Genomic DNA, 20,661 nt, shown 5'->3' on the forward strand with positions numbered 1-20,661 from the left:
AGATTTGAGGCTTGCTGGGCCAGGGATGACCAACACCAAACAGTCCAAGTCCCTTGACTGACTTCTCAGTATTTTTTTACCTGTAAGTTAAGAAGGCTGGCCACAATGATCTCTAGGATCCATTTCACTTCCCCAAGCTGTGACTGAGGCAGAGCCACGGTGTGATTAAGTACAGTCCACTGTTTCACTTCCTAGCAGCAAGCCTGGTAACAATGCCAGATTTACGAGTTGAGGCCTTACTGTATTTTGGTCCTGACTCCATCTTCATTCATGAGCAGGCTTGTGATGTCTGCTTCTCCTCTTCCCAAGGGAAGGGAAGGCCTTTTAGTGATTGTCTGCCTGCCTCAGGCTAGAGGTGATGGCAGAGGACCCTAAGAGCTTCCCATGATCTGTCAGACAAAGAAATATGTGGCAGAACCAGATTCCAGAACTTGGGGCCCCTCAGCTAGGGCTCTTGCAACCCCCAGGTTGTTGCTGTGGATGAGAGTCTATCAACATGGTGAAGCCTGTGCTTCCTTTCACGAAACAATTTCTGAGTTCAGAATGAATTCAGTCTCAACTTTCATTCCCCTCTTACTCTCTGAGGGGAGGTGAAACTCATGAAGACATGTAATTTAAGCCAATCAGCTGAGCAGGAGCTCAGGACAAATCTATAAGGGGTACTAAAACAACTGGAAATTCAGAAATAGAATGAAGAAATTTTTTTTCTGCCAGATTCTGGCAAACAACTAATGAGAAGGATTCTAAGGGTGTTTACAATTAACATCAGAGGATGGTTCAACTGTCAAGGAGGGCAAGTGAGCATGGGTGCAGCCATCGGCAGGCTCCTCCTTTGCCTGTGCCCAGCCAGGCCTCAGCTTGGCCTGTAAGAGCTCACTCTGTCCAAACAACGGAGTTCTCTATCCAGCCCCAGCGCAGAATCACTATTTCAGGCAGGGAGGCTGAAGAAATGGAATCAAGGCTGGAGAGACTTGGCCCTACTGTCACGCCAGAGGAGAAATTCTACCTGGGTCTATCTTATTATTATTTTTTAATATTTTTATTATAAACCTTAACATAAACATTCTTGACATGTAAACATTCTATACATGGTATACAGTCAATGGCTCATAATATCACAATAGTTGTGTATTCATCACCATGATCATTTTTTTTGAACATTTGCATCTCTTCTAGCTGGGTCTATCTTGCACCTGTAAAGAAGCTTCCTACTCATCCCACACCTGCCTTCCTCCAGGTTGGGCCATGGGTTTCTGGGTAGCCTCAGCCTCAGCACAGCCTTCATAAAAACCTTTCTCCTGAGAGGTTTCTCTTTTTTTTTTTTTTTAAGGTTTCCACTTAATCTCTTTTCTAAATTGTGAAACTGGATCATGAAACAAACTAGGATGCTTCCAAAGTTAGAAAAAAAATACTATTAATTTTTGTGTGTGCATGTGTTTTTTTTTTGGGGGGGGAGGGGTACATGGTCCGGAAATTGAACCCGGGTCTCCTGCATGGAAGCTGAGCATTCTACTACTGAACCACCCATCCACCCAGAAATACTATTAATTTTGAGAAAGAAAAAAATCATCCAAAAGGTTAAATTATGAATATATATAACTGTTGGTTTCTGCAAATATTTCAGTGATTATTGCTAAACATAAGTGCCACTTTAAGGCTTTGAAAGGTTTTTTTTTAAAAATACAGAACTATTACATATTTAGAGCAACCAGGTACATGATAGACTAAGAAAATCTAGTTGCTGATCCCAATATTATATGGAAATCTTAAATATAATTTAAAAAATCTCAATAGAGACATAAATAAAGGAATGTCAGGATGTCATTATAGGGGGTGGATTGATTATAAATTTACAAATTATCATTTTTATTTTTCTGTTGATTTCCTTCACTACAAAAGAATAGGTTAAAAGGTAACAATTGACCATGCATGTACCAAAAGATTAGTAAAATCTTTTGACATGAAAAGTACTTACATGTCTGTGAAATTAACACAAAGAAATTCATACTGTTTTTAATAGATTTAAATTACATCCATTCAGGAATTAGGAATAGCATGCTTTGATGGTGGCAGTATGTTAGAATGATAAGATATACTGCATTGGAAATCCTTAAACAACTCCTCCTTATGGTATGTGTTCTCTTCTTGGTTGTCTTGTTCATCCAGAGACTTTCTTATACGATTCTTTAATTCTTCAACTCATTCTCTGGTAATAGCAGAGATTGGACAATATGTTGAAACAACATAATCCTCTCTGGAACCATGTTTTGTTTGCTTGTTTTTCCAAATAACTGCGGAAAATCTTTAGGATTTCAAAGGTGGTACATCAGTTATGGAATTTTTCTTGGGCACCCTACGAATCCATTTTATTACCTGCCAGTAGTGCAGGTTTTGTCTGAAGTTCCTCTTTATACAACTCCAATTCTTTTGTAAGCAGTATTATGGTTTCAAAAGCAGTTCTGTATTGTGTTTAGGAAGAAAGCTAAAATCCAGAAATATCAATAAAAAGTAGTTGTCAAGTTCCTTCTAATATGCTTGAGGAATTTGTGGCCCCTTCCTTTGTTCATATGTGCTCCTTCTATTAAACCTGGAAGATCAGCTACCAATATCTGCTTGCAATCCCAGTACATAATCTTTCCGAGTTCAGGCTTTAATGTTGTAAAAACATAATCTGCAACCACAGGTTTTGCATGAAAAATCTGACTTAGCAAAGAGGATTTTCCAGCATTTGGGAATTCCACTAGGCGTAGATCAGCTATAAGTTTTAGATCAAGCTATAAGTTTTAGATCTTTGTTTCTAGCCTTTAGATGATAAAAAAAAACTTGTATTTTGCCATAAAGACCTCATTCAGCTAAAATTCTTTATTGAGTTCTCCTATAATTTTACCATTGTCATCAGTTACAGAAATACCAACAGGTACAGGAATTTCAGTCTTTTCCTTTTGAGCCTTTCAATGCACTAATCTGACTGTTCATTCCTCCTCCAGCCACAGACCATTTCTGAGGATATTGGTCTTTATGTTGTTTTAAAGTCTTTTTTTTTTTCAGCTACCACCTAGACATCACCACCCTTTCTACCTTTTCCACCTAATCAAGGATAGCCCCTTCCACCACTCTCTCCCTTAGTGAAGAGTCTGAGGTTAGCAATGAAGTTTCCATACTTTCTGAATAGCAGCTCACCATGGGTGCTCCAGGCCACAGCTGAAGATTTTTGAAACCTAGGATGAAATGACTGGACTGAGGTTTTCATGGGCCTGATTCAAACCTCCCCTTCATTCCTAAGGCTTACACATTTATATCTGTTTTATTTTCATGCAACACAATAATCTTTCAAAATAGTTGTTTCTGTGTTTTAACTACCCTTTCTAAAAAGAAACTACTTGCTGAAAGTCAAGCCTTACATAAAGGTAAATTGCTCTGGCACGAAAAGAAGGGAATAAACTAATAATATCTTAATTGTCATCAATAACGCAATAGTGACAGTTCACTGTTTTGATTTTAATTTTAAATCTGCTGACAAGCTGATAATCATAAACTCAGGTGTTGACAAACTTTTAAATACAAATGCACATACTCTGCATATTATTAATGTCCCAGGAAAAAAATTTCTTTAGAAAGATACAACAATCTAAGGGTTGTACAATGACATGATTTTATATTGCCCTTAAAAAAAAAAATCACAAACTGTAGTAACATATCAAGTATTTACAACACTAGAAAGGCAAGCAGTAAAAATTGGTCGTGTCAACTCTGGAAATGATGATTCACGTTCAGTGCAAAGAGTGGAGGAATGTGCAGCTGAGGGGATGCCTCATCTACCCCTGAGTGAGTAACTTCGCTCTACAGCTCTCTCGAAGCTTGGTAATAGTTGCCATCGATAAGCTTCCAGGTTCTGAAAATATTTTCTAGAACAGAGAAATGGAATTGAGTTTAAAAACAAGCCAACCCAACAGCACCATTTTACCCTAGTTGCCCCCTGTTGAAGGCTAAACTGCAGCAGATGGGCAGACTGTCTGCCCCATGTGAAGCAGGAGAGAGGGAGAGCCCTCAGTAGGTCGAGTCCACACAGCTCGCCAAGACTGGGCAGGACTCATTTCTGTTGTGGGGCCCTAGGACTGCAAGTCTGTCTGCTCAATAACTGTTAAATGAATAAATCAAATGAAGAAAAGGTAATCTTTTCAAATAGATGTCTTTCGACTTTTTTTTAATGAAAGAATGATATCAAACAATAAATAACCCAGTTAAATCTTACAACATACTCCATACAAAACAGAACTGCCAATTTTTCCTACAGAGCCAATTAATGTTAAGCCAGGCCAGCAAATCTACTGAAGTCCACAAAAAAAAGCTATGCTTAATTTTATCTGCCGGTTTCAAGGACCAACTAGAGAGCAGGAAGCCACACTAAATGGTGGTGTATCATTTGCCTATCCAGTCAATGGCTATGGTAAAAAGCACTGCAAAAGCTAACAGCTTAGATATCCCATAAGAGAAGACCACTAGTTCTTGAGTAGGTTAGAGTTAAGAAGTTGGAAAGTATTTTAAAACACCTGGCATATTGGTTGTTTTAAAGTGCTTTCATATCCATCTGCTCTTCAGTTCCTTCTCTGAGAAAGACATTGTCACTTAGATACTACTACTAAGGTAGAAAAGAGGGGACGGAGTCATGAGGGACCTATGGACGTGTCTATATCCAAACACTACTCATTTCAAAATGGCACATAACACAAAGTAGTACAAGACAAACTTGATAGAAAATACTGACCCCGGTACAGAATTGAATTGAATTTGCCAGTTATTTGCTAATTAAAGGCAAGACCACTTAAAACCAAAGGCCACCTGGAGGTTGAGAGGCAAGAGCTAAGCAAATGAAGTCATCGCAGCCATGGCTAGATATTTGTCCAGCTCACAGGGCTTCCTCCTTGGACAGGACAAGCCCTTGCTCCAGCTGCAGTCTCCCTCCTGGGATTTTTGGAATTGTATGAGTAGGGGACCCTAGGCATGGAGCTGAAACAATTGTGCAGAGCCTTTCTGGGCCACCATACACTGCCAGTATCTGAAAAGCAGGAATTTTAGAAAAAGCCCAGATGCAAAGAGGGAAGTGCAGAGGTACAGACATAAGTGAAGATAAGTCATTATCCCTACAACAAATAGATCAATATTTGGAAATATATAAATAAATACAATAGTAAAGCAGGCCAGCCTTCCCTACTATTTTTCTTATTTCAAGTTCCAGTTCCAGTTGAATATAAGCTCAAGCTTATATTTAAGCTTGTTTGAGTTGGTTTCTGTAATTCAACCCAAATCCAGTCTCACTGAGGTTATACTATGGCATCCAACACAGTTAAACTCTTTTTTTTTTCATTGTAAAGTCTGTGTTTGTACAGTAAGTTTCATAAACCAATTTAAAATGAAGGGAACAAGGGAAAAAATCTACATATTCAGATAGCAAAGTTTTAAAATTCTAAGTTTTAAACACTGGCCTAGATACCATTTGTTCAGCTGTCAAAACTGTGAATGTTCTTAAAGTATCAAGTAGAAAGTTCTTACAAATATCTGCGTTGCTATAGTAATGACCTACGTAATTAAATATTTTCCTGATTTCAGGAAAATATGAAAATGTAAATATTTTTATAATTAACATATGGAAATCTTAACCACCTAAAATGGTTATCTAAGTTACTTTATCCATAGGCATATTAAAAAAAAATATCTGGGTAATCATTGTAAAGCCTGTTTGTACAATCTGTTCCACAAACCAATTTGGAATTAAAACAAGGGAGAGAAAAATCTATAAATACAGATATCAGAGTTACTTGAATTCTAAATATTAAATATTATCTTAAATACTATTTGATTAACTATCAAAACCCAACACAGTTATACTTTTACCCATGAACATTCACAATTTTCCCTAACCCTTTTCTTAGATCTTTGTGGAAAGAGAAACATTTAGATCCTTAAACCTGTAAGCATCACACAGCAAAGGTAAAAAGGAAGTCATGCAGACCATTTTGAAAAAAACAATTAACAAAAATTTAAGATCAAGAGAAATATGAGAATTGAAAATGCTTTTTAAGAAGTAATATGAGCTTATGGAAAAAATATCTTATAAAACTTTTAATAGGAGGTGATTTTCTAGATCTTACACTGAAAGCACAAGCCACAAAAAAAGAAATAGATAAATGGGATCTCCTCAAAATTAAATACTTCAAGGGCATCAAAGAACTTTGTCAAGAAAATAAAAAGGCTATCTACACAATAGGAGACAATATTTGGAAACTACATATCAGATAAGGGTTTAACATTTGAATATACAGAGATTCTTCAACTCAACAACAAAGACAACCTAATTTAAAAATGGACCAAAGACATGAACAGAGGCTTTTCAGAAAAGGAAATACAAATGACTAAAATACACATGAAAAGATGCTCAACTTCCCTGGCTATTAGGGAAACGCAAATCAAAACCACAATAAGATATCCTCTCACACTCATGAGAATAGCCATTATAAAAAAAACAGAAACAACAAGTGCTGGAGAGGATGTAGAGAAAGAGACACATTTATCCACTGCTGGTAGGAATGTCAAATGGTGCGTGAGCTTTTGAAGGCAGTTTGGCAGCTCTTTAGGAAACTAAGTGTAGAATTGCCATATGATCCAGGAATACCATTACTAGGTATATATTCAGAGGAACTGAAGGCAAAGAGCACAGACAGACAGTTGCATACTGATGATTAGAGCAACATTATTTACAACTATCAAGAGATGAAACAGCCCAAATGTCCGTCAACATATGAGTGGCTAAACAAGCATGTTATATTCATACGATAGAATATTACATAGCTGTATGACAGAATAAAGTCATGAAGCATGTAACAACGTGAATGGACCTTGAGGACATTATGCTGAGTGAAATTAGCTAGAAAAGGACAAATACTGTATGGTCTCACTAATAGAAACTAAGCTTAATAAGTGAACTTCGAGAGTTAAGAACACAGGTTATCAGGAGATAGAGATAGGGCAGAGATTGGGCATTTGGTGCTGAAGGAATACAAATTGTGCAACAGGACTGACTGTAAAAATTCAGAAATGAATAGCACAATACCACCTGATTATAGCACAATAATATAAGTACACAGCTTTTTGAATAAGGCTGAATGTGAGTATGGTTGACAGAGGAGGGCTGGGGGCACGTATGAGATCAGAAAGAAAGATAGAGGATAAAGACTGAGATGGTATAACTTAGGAATGTCTAGAGTGGACAATGATGGTGGTTAAATGTAAAAATATAAATATGGTTTTCCATGAGGGAGAACAAATGAATACCAACATTGCAAGGTGTTGAAAATGGGATGGTAGATGGGAAAAAGTACAATCAATGCAAGCTAGGGTCTATAGTCAGAAATGACATTGTAATATGCTTCCACTGTATGTAACAAGGCACTATGCCAAAACTAAATGTCAACAAGTGGGGCGCGGGGGAGGGGGGTTTAGGGGAGAGGTATGGATTCTTTGTGGAAGAAAAGGAAATGTCTACATATAGATTATGGTTGCAAAGGCATGTCTATTTACTTAAGTTGGATTGTATGATGTGTGAATAAAACTGTTGAAAAATGAACATATTTAATGAGTCCATTTTTAAATATTCTATCTACCTCTCTACCCACCTACCCATCTACCCATCTGTCTATCTGCTGTTATTCTTCTATCCAACTTATTCTATGTGTCTATCATCTATTTCTCTATCCTCTATTGTCTCTTTTATCTCATCTCATTTCAGTACCTAGGCAGTAGTTCCTAAAAAAAAAAGAATTGTTTTGCACTATATGTAAATAAAAGCATGCTTCATTAAATATTCTTTTAAAAAATGAACAGAGAGAAACGTGCTAGAGAAAATGTGGAGAAAGTGATGTACCTATTCCTGTTGGTAGGAAAGCTGAGAGGTGCAGCCCCTTGATGGGCAGCGTGGTGGTTCCACAGGAGGCAAGGGGTGGGGTTGCCATATGATCCTGCAACGGTGCCGCTAGGCATATACCTAAAGGAACTGAGAGTGGGGACAGGAATGGATAACTGCACATTAGTGTTTATGGCAGCAGCATTCATGAAACACAATGGATGGAAGTAGCCTAAGGATACAATGACTGAGAGAAGGAAGGGGGATCGCTGGTGTATACACACAATGGGCTACTGAGCAGCTGCAAGAAGGAATAAAGTTATGAGGCATGCAACTAAGTGAATAAACCTTAAGGACAATATGCTGAATGAAATGGCAGAAACAAAAAGACAAATATTATCGTGCCTCACTCATATGGACTAACTATAATTTACAAACTCCGAGAATTGAAGTCGAGAGCATGGGTTGTCAAGGTGGGGCCTATTATAAAGGTTCTGTGCTGGGTTGAAATGATGTATGTACCCTAGAAAAGCCATGTTTTAATCCTAATCCCATTTTGTAAAGGCAGTCGTTTCTTCTAATCACTATTCAGCATTTGTATGTTTGAAACTGTAATTAGATCCTCTCCCTGGAGATGTGATTTGATCAAGAGTGGTTGTTAATCCCCCAAGAGAACCTCTTTTGTTGCTTAGATGTGGCCTGTCTCTCCAGCCAAAACAACAAGCAAACTCACCACCCTCCCCCTGTCTACATGGGACATGACTCCCAGGGGTGTGGACCTTCCTGGCAATGTGGGACAGAAATCCTAGAATGAGCTGAGACTCAGCATCAAGGGATTGAGAAAAACCCTAGAGTGAGCTGAGATTCAGCATCAAGGAATTGAGAAAACCTTCTTGACCAAAAGGGGGAGGAGTGAAATGAGACAAAGCATCAATAGCTGAGAGATTCCAAACAGAGTCTAGAGTCTAGAATAACCTCCTGGAGGTTATGCTTATGCATAAGTAGATATCACCTTGTTATTCAAGATGCAATGGAGAGGCTGGAGGGAACTGCCTGAAAATGTAGAGCTGTGTTCCAGTAGCCATGTTTCTTGAGGATGATTGAATAATGATATAGCTGCCACAATGTTACTGTGTGATTGTGAAAACCTTGTGTCTGATACTCCTTTTATCTACCTCATCAACAAATGAGTAGAACATATGGAATAAATGTTAAAATACATTTAGTTTGAAATGCTAGTGATTAATGAAAGGGAGCGGTAAGGGGTATGGTATGTATAATTTTTTTTCTGTTTTCGTTTTATTTCTTTTTCTGTTGTCCTTTTACTTCTTTTTTTGAATGGATGCAAATGTTCTAAGAAATGATCATGATGATGAATATGCAACTATGTGATGATATTGTGAATTACTGATTATACATGTAGAATGGAATGATCATATGTCAATGTTTGTGTTTCTTTTTGTCATATATTTTTTTTAATTTAAAAATTAATTTAAAAAGTTAAAAAAAAGACTGATTGTTAAGATGGATTAGGTGATGACATGTCTCCACCCATTTGGGTGGGTCTTGATTGGTTTACTGGAGTCCTATAAAAGAGGAAACATTTGGAAGAATGGGAGATTCAGAGAGAGCAGAGAATGCTGCAGTACTACAAAGCAGAGTCCACAAGCCAGCGACCTTTGGAGATGAAGAAGGAAAACACCTCCTGGGGAGCTTCATGAAACTGGAAGCCAGGAGAGAAAGTTAGCAGATGACGCTGTGTTCGCCACATGCCCTTCCAGATGAGAGAGAAGCCCTGACTGTGTTTGCCATGTGCCCTTCCACTTGAGAGAGAAACCCTGAACTTCATCGGCCTTCTTGAACCAAGGTATCTTTCCCTGGATGCCTTTAACTGGACACTGCTATAGACTTGTTTAAATTGGACATTTTCTTGGCCTAGAACTGTAAACTAGTAACTTATTAAATTCCCCTTTTTAAAAGCCATTCTGTTTCTGGTATATGGCATTCTGGCAGCTAGCAAAATAGAACAGGATCCTAGAGTGTAAGCTCTTATAGCAGTCACATATATTAAGGATTGTAACCATTATTTCTAAATTCTGAGGTACTGAGCTATTTGAGTATAACCCATTCTCTGAAATTTCGGATATATATATATGACACCTGAGATTCTGAGGCACTGAAACTATGAAAGTCAGCATTACTCCATTCAGCAACTGTTAAAAAAGTTGAAAAAAGTGATCAGACTTCAACTAGAGGTATGAATGAAGCTGATCTATATAGGACTAAGGTAAATCAGAATACAGGGTAAAGGATGATACGGTCCATATTTTAAAACTTCAACTTCTCTGTGAGACCAAAGAAAAGGATGTTTATTTGGTACAAAATTTATATTTGGGTGGCACTTTATCTAATTTAACTTGTATGGTCAGTTTATTTGAACAGCATATATACGTGGAATCTTGAATAGGACATGAGATCCTGTTGGTTTGAACAGGTTAGTGTGATGCCATAATATATCCCAGAGTAATTTGGGCAGAGTTTAAAACAGTATCTGCAAAGTCCCCTTGGGGAACTAGGGAGAAAGGAAGAAACACTCAACTTCCCCAACTGGGGAATTCCTGATATTCTCACAAGCAGTTGGGATAACCCATTCAATAAGCTGAGCCCTTGATCATGGGATTTGCCCCTATAAAATCTATTGCTGCAAACAAGAGGCTAGGCCTACTTATAATTATGTCTAAGAGTCACCCCCAGAGAACCTCTTTTGTTGCTCAGATGTGTCTTCTCTAAGGTAACTCAGCAGGTGAACTCACGGACCACCCCCACCCAAGGGTGTAAATCTCCCTGGCAATATGGGACAGAACTTCTGGGATGAGCCAAGACTTAATATCATGGGATTGAGAAAGTCTTGACCAAAACAGGGAGGAAAGAAATGAGACAAAATGAAGTTTCAGTGGTTGAGAGATTTCAAATAGAGTCGAGAGGTTGTTCTTATGCATTATATAGATATCCCTTTTTAGTTTATGGTGTATTGGAATGGCTGGAGGGAAGTATCTGAAACTGCTGAGCTGTGTTCCAGTAGCCTTGATTCTTGAAGACAATTATATAATGATATAGCTTTTACAATGTTATCACGTGATAGTGAAAACCTTGTGTCTGATACTTTTATCTAGAGTATGGACAAATGAGTAAAAAATAAGGATAAAAATAAATAATATGGGGGGATAAAGGGTGAAAAAATTGGGTAGATTGAAATACTAGTGGTCAAAGAGAAGGAGGGGTAAGGAGTATGGGATGTATGAGTTTTTTCTTTTTTCTTTATTTCTTTTTCTGGAGTGATACAAATGTTCTAAAAATGATCATAGCGATGAATACACAACTATGTGTTAATACTGAGCCATTGATTGTATACAATTATGGATTGTGTGTAAAGATTTCTCACACATATCTTTTAAAAAAAGAGGTTATGGAAGACAAGTGATGATTTTGACTTACGTTTTATAAAATATGCATACCAGTTCTAATGAGTTACTAATCATATGAACTGAAGCTTGAATTGTTGGCAAACTGGCTGAATTCAACTTAATCTAGTGAGAATGTACTCCTACAGCTCACTAATGACTCAATGAGGTAGGTCTGTATATTCATTTAACTTCAATGCTTGTTGCTCAAAAATTGTGCCTATTGATCTTGCCAGAAAAGGTTTTTCCTAAACTTCTATTATTGTAAAACATAACATATATACAAAGCAAAGAAAGAAAAAAGCAACAGTTTTCAAAGCATGCTTCAACAAGGACAGAGCCCAGAGTTTGTCAGAGCCACCATTCCATCATCTCAGATTTTTCCTTCTAGCTGCTCCAGAACACTGGAGGCTAGAAGGAATGTTTATTTTTTTTATCATCACCTTTTTCTCTTGTGAAAAACAACATATATTCAAAAAAGCAATAAATTTCAAAGCACAGTGCAATGATTAGTTGTAGAAAAGATTTCAGAGTTTAGTATGGGTTACAATTCCACGATTTTAGGTTTTTACTTCTAGCTCCTCTAAGATACTGGAGTCTGAATCAATGTAATGATTCAGCAGTCATACTTGATTGTTAAGCCTGGCCTTGTCTGTATAACTCCACCATCACCTTTATCTTTCTCCCACTCTTTAAGGGTATTTGAGCTATGCCCATTCTAACTTTTTCATGTTGGAAGGGCTGTCAAGGAAAAGGAGTTTCGAGATCCTTCCTGCAGCTCATGCCCTGATACTCTCTGGAAGAAACACTAACCCTTTCATAGCTGACCCAGTTCCCTTTTCCTTTTGCTCACTTCCACAGCACTTTACATATAAAATGTCTATAACTGAAGACAAATCCTTTACATCATGCTACAAACCTACAGAACCACTTGTTTTTTTTTCCCCCCCCACTACCATGCTTAACTTTCGGGCAAATAAATAATACTAGGAACATAAAACTACTTCCCAAGACACCTTCATCTTAAATGGCCAGCTAAGCTCAACTTTTATATCACTCTTTTATAAGTTAAAAGAGTGGCAGACGGAGGCAGTAAAGAATGGAACGTCTAGTGGAGAGTCTCTGCCAGATTGCCACCCCACGAATTATCTTGTCACCTTGACTTACTCTTAGGAAGCTATACTTTAAATTCAGCTTCTTGGAAGCCAACATTCACCCTAGTACACTTATGTAAGGCCTCTTGAGAACCTGGCACTGGAATAAGGTCCTCTAAAAAGTAATTTTTATGGATGCTGCAGTTTACAGCATGCTACAGTTTATATCTTCCCAGATGTCCTTAGGTTTGCAAACACAATTTGTGGTCGACTTCAGTCATTCATTGCTGTGGGGATGTTCCGTTCTAAAAAATTTGCTAAGATATTTTAATCGGTTCAATGAAGCCTTGACTCTTGACTTAGGCAAAAACATCCTGAATGGGGTAACACTGCTGTCCCCAAACACTTCACCAGTTTCAGGGATTCCAGAAACATTGGCCCTGGCTTGCCCGTGAGATCTCCATTTGCTGCCTGGAGAACCCTGACCCTCAACCTGACTCGGCCCCAAAACACAGCACCTTCCAGGGAGGGAACACAGGTAGGAGTGATACGGGCCTCCAAAATTCCTGGGTCCTCTCACTCTTTCTACAGAGACCAAAACACAGATGCTTCTCACATGGCAAACGCCCTGTCTCTACTCATGTTGCCCAGAGCAGCAGGTAGGGAACAGGAGCTTAGTGTTCTGCTGACCTCTGAAATGGTGATTTCTCAGCATAGGGCTTGAAGAATACAAATGGGTATCAGGAAAAAAATTCAGTATTAAATTTTCATATTCAGAAACATACTTAAAAGGTAATAGTTTTAAAAAAGGAAGCGCGCTTTGTTTCCTGGTGCTTGCTCATGTGAAAAAAAAAAAAAAAAGAAAAGGAAAGTGCAGGCAGTGTAATGGTGGCTCAGTGGCAGAGTTCTTGCCTGCCATGCTGGAGACCTGGGTTCGATTTCTGGAGACCTAGGTTTGATTCCAGGCCAAACAAAAAAGGAAAGCACCACCAAATGTCCTTGTTACTGGGGATACCCAAGGAAAGCATCCCCTCCAGCCAACTGGACTTAGAGGAGGGATGTGGATCAGAAGGTAACTCATTGATGAAGGAAGAGATCTTTTCAGAATTGGGGAGTGGCTAGGGGATGCAAAATATCATGTTTTATCAAAAAGGATGATGGTGGGGTCAACCAAATCAATAGGCTGAGCCCTCGATCTTGGGGTTTGTCCCTATGAAACATATTACTGCAAAGGAGAAGCTAAGCTTACTTAAAATTAGGCCTAGAGTTACCCCCAGAAAACCTGTTTTGTTGCTCAGATATGGCCTCTCTCTCTAAGCCAACTCAGCAAGTGAATTCACTGCCTTCCCTTCTTCGTGAGACATGACTCCCAAGGGTGTGAATCTCCCTGGCAATATGGGACAGAAAGCCAGAATAAGCTGGAACCCAGCATCAAGGATTGAGAAAGCCTTCTTGATCAAAAGGGGGAGGAGAAAAATGAGATAAAGGTTCAGTGGCTGAGAGATTAAAAACAGAGTCGGGAGGTTATCCTGGAGGTTATTCTCACGCATTACATAGATATCCCTTTTTAGTTACTGGTGTATTGGAGTGACTGTAGGGAAGTACCTGAAAGTGTTGAGCTGTGTTCCAGTAGCCTAGATTCTTGAAGACGATTATATAAAGATTATATAAAGGTTTACAGTATGACTATGAGATTGTGAAATTTTTGTGTCTGATGCTCCTTATATCCAGGATATGGGCAGATGAGTGAAAAATATGGATAATAAATAAATAAACAAATAATAGAGGGGACAAAGGGTAAAATAAATTGGGTAGATAGAAATACTAGTGGTCAATGAGAGGGAGGAGTGAGGGGTGTGGTATGTATGAGATTTTTCTTTTTCTGGAGTGATGCAAATGTTCTAGAAAATTATCATGGCAATGAATACACAACTATGTGATGATTTTTATGAACCACGATTGTACACCATGTATAGAGTGTATGTGTGCGAAGATTTCTCAATTTAAAAAAAAAAAAGGATGATGGTCTAGATGGAGTTTTAAGGATCTGCAGAAACACAATGGACCCTTCTTTGTGTAGAAAAATACCCGAAGACTCTCATGTCCGATTTCTGAGTTCAGGGATCACCAACCTCTGCCCCACAAGGAATTCTCCAACAGTAGCAAAGGACTGCAGACAGTGAGAAGTACCAGCAGGTCCTGAACATGTGAAAGTGTTCAATCTCACACGAAAGAAAACATAAAAGTAAACCACACTAAGATACCATTTTTCACCTATCAGACTGGCCAAAAAAGATGGAAGCAGCCTAACTGTCCCTCAACTGATGAAGGGATATATAAAATGTAGGTTATACATATGATGGAATATGATTCAGCCATAAAAAAGGAATGCATTTCTGATACATGCAACAACATGGATGAATCCTGATGACATTATGTTGAGTGAAATAAGCCAGAAACAAAAGGACAAATATTGTTGATTTCACGAATGGAACTGATTAGAATAAGTGAACTCAGAATCTAGAATAGCAGTAACCAGTGGATAGACTGGGGTTAGAGAATGGGGAGTTAATGCTTAACTTGTATAGAATTTCTATTTAAGCTGATGGTAAAGGTGTGGAAATGGACGGTGGTGATGGTAGAACATCACTGTGAGTGTAACAAACAGCACTGAACTATAGAGGTGAAAGTGGGTAAAAAGGAAATTTTAGGATGTATATACTACTAGAATAAAAATTAAAAGACAGAGCATAGGACTGTTGAACACGGTGAACCCTGTGATAGACTATTAACTGTAAGAAATAGTACAAATATAAGGATAGTCCTTCATGAATTATAACAAATGTGCAATACTAATAAAATGTATTCATAATAAGGTGGTATAGGGAAAAAATACACCTGATGTAAATTATAGACAATAGTGCAATTTTAATAATCTGTCAAAGGTAACTACCATTAAAAAATACACTTAGCAAAACAAAAAAAAAATGCTATCATCAATCATAACAAATACTCCACACTAATACAAGGTATTGATGGTGGGGCAGTGTATGGAAACCCTATATTTTATGCATGATTTTTTTGTTAACCCATAGCCTGTCTAATTTAAAAAAGAAAAAAGTATGTTAACACTGTGTTAGTTTTAGGTAACAAGGAAACAGATAATCTCATCATGCACTCTGGGTGGGGGTATAAATCGATGCCACCTCTATGGAGGGCAATTCACCACATTCTACTTTTGGAAATTTATCCTACAGATATAATCAGATATGTGCAAAATGATGTGGGTATTAAGTTACATGCTAGAGCCTTATGTGTAGAAGCCCAAGACTGCAAACAACTTAAATATCCATCAGTATGGTACAGGAAAAAAACAATTACGGTACAAACCAACAATGGGAAATTACGCAGTCATAATAAAGAATGAAGACTTTGATATCATCTCCAAAATACGTGGCTAAAGTGATAAAAGCAGAATAGCATTGCAGCACCCTGTCATTCATGTAAAAGGGGAACAAGAGACCATACATCTCCTTGTATTCTTTTATACTCTTTAAATTTTTTTTTTTTGCATGGGCAGGACCAGGAACTGAACCCGGGTCTCTGGCATGGTAGGCGAGAACTCTGCCTGCTGAGCTACCATGGTCCGCCTTATAATCTTTGAATTTTGAATCATTATCCACCTAATAGACAGATAAGTATTTGCAAATATACAAATAAGTACATAAAGTAAATGTCCCACATTCTGAAGTGATAGACTTTAAACCCGTGGAATCAACCAGGTAAAAATTTTGTCCAAGTTCTTTAAGTTTTGATTCTTGCTCTATCATTGTTTCCTGCATCTGCTCTGAGGCCAATCAGGGTTCTTCATAAGAAACTAGGTTTGAGAAGTGGAAGCAATAAAAAGGGAATAAGACTTAGTTCTGATAAGAGAGAAACTACTTAACAATGAAGAAAAAAGATCATACTGAAGGAAGAGAGGAAGAGCTGTGAGCAGCACAGGCCACAGCAGGCTCTTGTGATGCGAGTGAGAGAGGGTCACACAAACTGCCACAAAAGACAGACAGTGGAAAAAGGCATAAGAAATAAGACTTTTAATTGGGGGACTAGCTATCATATCTTTTCTGTTAATAATTTAATTATTACTTGTGCAAGAACTACTCAGCAATTGATGGTTAAAAAAATTGATCAAGTCTAAGACTAGCATTGAAAGTATATATTTTTAAAAATTTCATTTCAGAGATTCTTTAGCAGGCTCCTAATACACAGCTCCTGAGGATTTGCTTAGAGCTGTTCCATAACAGCCTGCAGTCCCTGAGAAGCAGTGCATCAAATCCTTCAAAGTATTCTAGGACTATGGTTCAGTGTGCTCAACTGTCATTTTGCCTTTATATATCACACTTAGCTCTGATATAAGATAACTTTTATTCTCCAGAAAATTCTAGATGTTCTTGCATAGAATTTTAAGAAGTTTGATGCATACACTGTAAATGTCCTGTGTTGTGCGTTTAACACAGAAATAGACACAATTTTATCATGATCGTAGAGAAAATAAAACTCATTACACTAGAATCATTATACAGCCAACTTTCCTTGAATGGTTGAAACTATTCACTAAAATGAGATACATGTTTGTTTGCAAAAGCATTCTGATATACAATGTAGGCAGAGCAACCAAATCCACCCTAGCTTCCTTAGTGATCATCAATCCCTCAAACCTGCGAAGCTCACTTCTGCAGGGGTCCGAGAAAATCTTCAGGCCTCCCTGCAATGTCTTAGCAGGCAAAAGCCATCTGCACCACCCCGGATAACAGAAAGCCCAGACCCCAAGCAGCCCATTGGACTCACAGGACAAGGACGCCCAAGTCCACCAAATGGAATGAAACTGGCCTTCCTGACTTTCTGCCCACGGGGACTCATTTTATCTCTGTGGCCCCAAAGACCGACTTGATTTCAAATATTTGAAAACTGCTGCTCTGGTCCACCTCACCCTTTCTCAGGCTAAGGGTCCTCAGGGTTTTACAATCATTCTTTACAAGTCATGGTTTTGAGGTCCTCAACTATATCCCACTGATTTCCTTTGAAGTCATCCCAGTGTGGCCCAGTCCTTTTAAGGGTCATCGTAAGGGTGGAACTTCTTACTCTCGTGGAGTAACCTCACTACCTACCCTTAAGCAAGGGAAAATAGGATAATATAGGTCCCTATTGTGCCAGTTTGAAAGTATTATGTACCCCAGAAAAGTCACGTTTTAATCCTGATCCAATATTATGGGAGCAGCCGTTTCGTTTAATTCCTATTCAGTACTGTAGATTGGAATATTTTGATTAGATTATCTCCACAGTGATGTGACACATCTAATTGTGGGTGTGGCCTTTGATTAGAGGGAGATGTGACTCCACCCATTCCACTAGGTCTTGACTAGTTTACTGGAATTCTTTAAAAGAGGAAATATTTTGGAGAAACCTCAGAAATGACAGAGCCTAAAGAAATAACAGAGAGAGAGCCAACAGAAACTTCACTGTGGAGCTGACAGGTAGAGAACAGAGACACAGACATTTGGAGATGCTTGGAGTCCAGCATATATTCCCATAAGATATTAAGTAAGTCAGAACCTGGGAAGAGCCAGGGGAAGCCAAGAGATGAAGCCAGCCCCAGAGAAGCAAAGTGAGGAACCCCTATATGGACAGAGACTAAAAGCAGCTGAGCCCAGGAGCAAGGGACCAGCAGATGCCAGCTATCAGTGACTACCCAGCTGACAGAGGAGTTCCTGACCCATCGGCCTTGAGTGAAGGTAAACTCCTGTTGGTGCCTTAATTTAATTTGGATACTTTTACTTCCTTAGAGCTATAAACTTGTAACTTATTAAATTCCCCCTTTTAAAAGCTATTTCAGTTCTATTATCTCATTCCAGCAGTATGCTAACACACCTGGCTTCCTATCCAGCTCTAAAAGAATTAATGGACAACTGCGAGTCCCTGGTTTCCTATTTAGCTTCAAAAGAATTAATGCAAACTTCAAATTGCAAATTTTGAAGGCATGACAGGGAACTATGATCATCAATAGTTATCTCCTCCTAAAACAATGCAGACCAGGTAAGCCCCTGGTGTTCAAAGGTCACTGTGGAAACCTGCTACTAACAAAATTTCCCTATGAAACAAGCTGACCCATTCCACTCAGTGTGCATACTACCTTGGGCACACCCGCATTATCCCTTTAATGTGTACTTTTTCTGTCTTTAATAAACTTTACTACTTATTCCTACTGGCCCTCTTGTTCTCTGAATTCTTTCATTGTTGAGACTACTGAACCTGGAACAAGGCTCAGCTGGCTCTACTGTCAAAAGGTCTCTGGTTACATATTCTGGCGAGCCAGCCAGGAGCTTCCAGGAGCAGCATCTTCCACATAAGACACCTGCCCTCAAAATCTGCATTTTGTAAGTCATGTCCCTTAATACTGATTCTTGCCATTTTGCTTGGCCCTTTCTCCATATCTACCTTTTCCTGGCTGCAACTGTCCTTATTTTTGTCACTCTTATTGGCCTCTACCTTCCTCCATCTGGGTAGGCTGCTCACCATGAATTACTCATCTAGATCCTTTCCTTTCCTTCTCTACTTTGAGTGCATTCTCTCCTGATTTTTTTTTTTTTTTTTGCTCCCGATTGGAAACAAATCCATGTATTTGTTTCTTTGTCTTCTCCACTCTTTTTCATCCTGTTCTCCTTTACTATGGCCTTTGTATAAATCTCATGAAAACCCCTATTCTCTCAAAGCTGCTTGTAGTGGTTGTAGTGGTTTCTAAATCAGGTCATGGAACTTTCATTTCCTATACTTGGAAGACAAGCAAAAGTTCGGCTCATAGTCAATGTGGTTAAAGTCTAGATCACCCCTCTCTGAGTCTAGCTTGGGAGTTAGGGGGTGCCCCCAGACCACCCATCTCCTGAGTCTAATGGTTTCCTCCCCCATGGGGTAAAAGGTGTTGTGGAGATACCCTCAGCTGTATGATACATGTAATGCTGGGCATCAGTGAGTGAGTATCCCTGTCTTTCTTCTTCCAGAGTATGGGCAGTGCATCCAGCATCCTGGCTCAAAGCCCTCTAAGATGCCACTTGAAAAACTGGTATAGCCTACCAACCACCCAGCTGAAAAGGAAAAAACTTATCTTCTATTATAACATGGCTTGGCCTCAGCATAAGTTAGAATTCAGGAGCAGTGGCCTCAAAACAACACTCTTAGATTTAACACCATTCTCCAATTAGATCTTTTTTTGCAAAAAGGAAGGAAAATGACCTGAAATTCCATATGTCCATTTTTTTTATAGATGAAACCATAAGGAGAACTTGTAAAGTTTACCATCTGAAAGGTCAAATTATATTAAAAGCCTACTTTCTAAGCCAGTCAGACAGACACAAGTAAAAAGTCACAAAAAGAAGTCCTTAGGGCCCCAAACACCTATGAATGACCTTATAAGTACTGCCTTTTCTATCTTTAATAACCAGGACAGAACTGCAGAGGAGGAAAGAGCAAGGAGAGATGGGAATAAAGCAAAGCTCATAGCTATAAATGGTAAACAGCTACCTCAAAGGTACCCTGGGCAGAAGCCACCTGGAACCTGCCATCAGCGTGGAGAGTCAGGGCAGTGGAGGTGAGAATGACCCCAAGGATGAAAGAAGTGCTGGGGATGAAGAAGCCCTAAGTGCAGGAGAGCTGGACACTGAGCCCAAGAGTGTATCAAGCCCCCAAGGGGGAGCGAGTCCTCTCCAAGAGCCCTGTTGATTGCTCCTGCTGAAGACTGAGGAGGCCCAAAGGCCAACAGCTACCTGGACCTCGCCAAAGAACATCAATCTCTACAAGCCCTGGGTAACTGTTTGATGTGGCAGGTAAGACTTCTAATTTTTTAATTAATATGGGAACCACATATACTATCTTAACCTCTCCAGGCCTCTGTCCTCAAAGACTTATTCCATAGTAGGAGCAGATGGGAAGTCTCAATTTCAAGCCTTCACCCCAGCTCTCCCCTGCCAAATTAGTAGTATTCTTTTAAGTTATCATTTTTTAATAATACAAGAGTGTCCCACCCCACTCCTAGGAAGGGATATACTAAAAGAATAAGCTGTCAGCCAAAACAAGAAATTGTAAGCTTCGTTAAAAATATCGTCACATTAAGTATGGTGTTAACTGGGACTGAAAACACTCTCAAGTCCCTCCCTTC

General features: G+C 38.8%; 1 protein-coding gene and 1 pseudogene across 3 annotated transcripts in view; both read right to left on the reverse strand.

The window, feature by feature from the left end:
• Nucleotides 1-1,312: 1,312 nt before the first annotated feature.
• Nucleotides 1,313-3,250, reverse strand: LOC143681589 (GTP-binding protein 10 pseudogene; annotated as a pseudogene).
• A 206-nt stretch (nt 3,251-3,456) lies between these two features.
• GRTP1 (growth hormone regulated TBC protein 1) overlaps nt 3,457-20,661 on the reverse strand; it is an 87,614-nt gene continuing 70,409 nt past the window's right edge. For all 3 annotated transcript variants that reach the window (XM_077158744.1, XM_077158743.1, XM_077158745.1), the window contains one exon: nt 3,457-3,905. In XM_077158744.1, the coding sequence (XP_077014859.1) occupies nt 3,816-3,905 (90 nt within the window). In that variant the 3' untranslated portion in view covers nt 3,457-3,815. The remainder of the gene's footprint in view (nt 3,906-20,661) is intronic.

Source organism: Tamandua tetradactyla, chromosome 4 (genome assembly GCF_023851605.1).
Source record: "Tamandua tetradactyla isolate mTamTet1 chromosome 4, mTamTet1.pri, whole genome shotgun sequence".
Taxonomy (NCBI): Eukaryota; Metazoa; Chordata; class Mammalia; order Pilosa; family Myrmecophagidae; genus Tamandua; species Tamandua tetradactyla.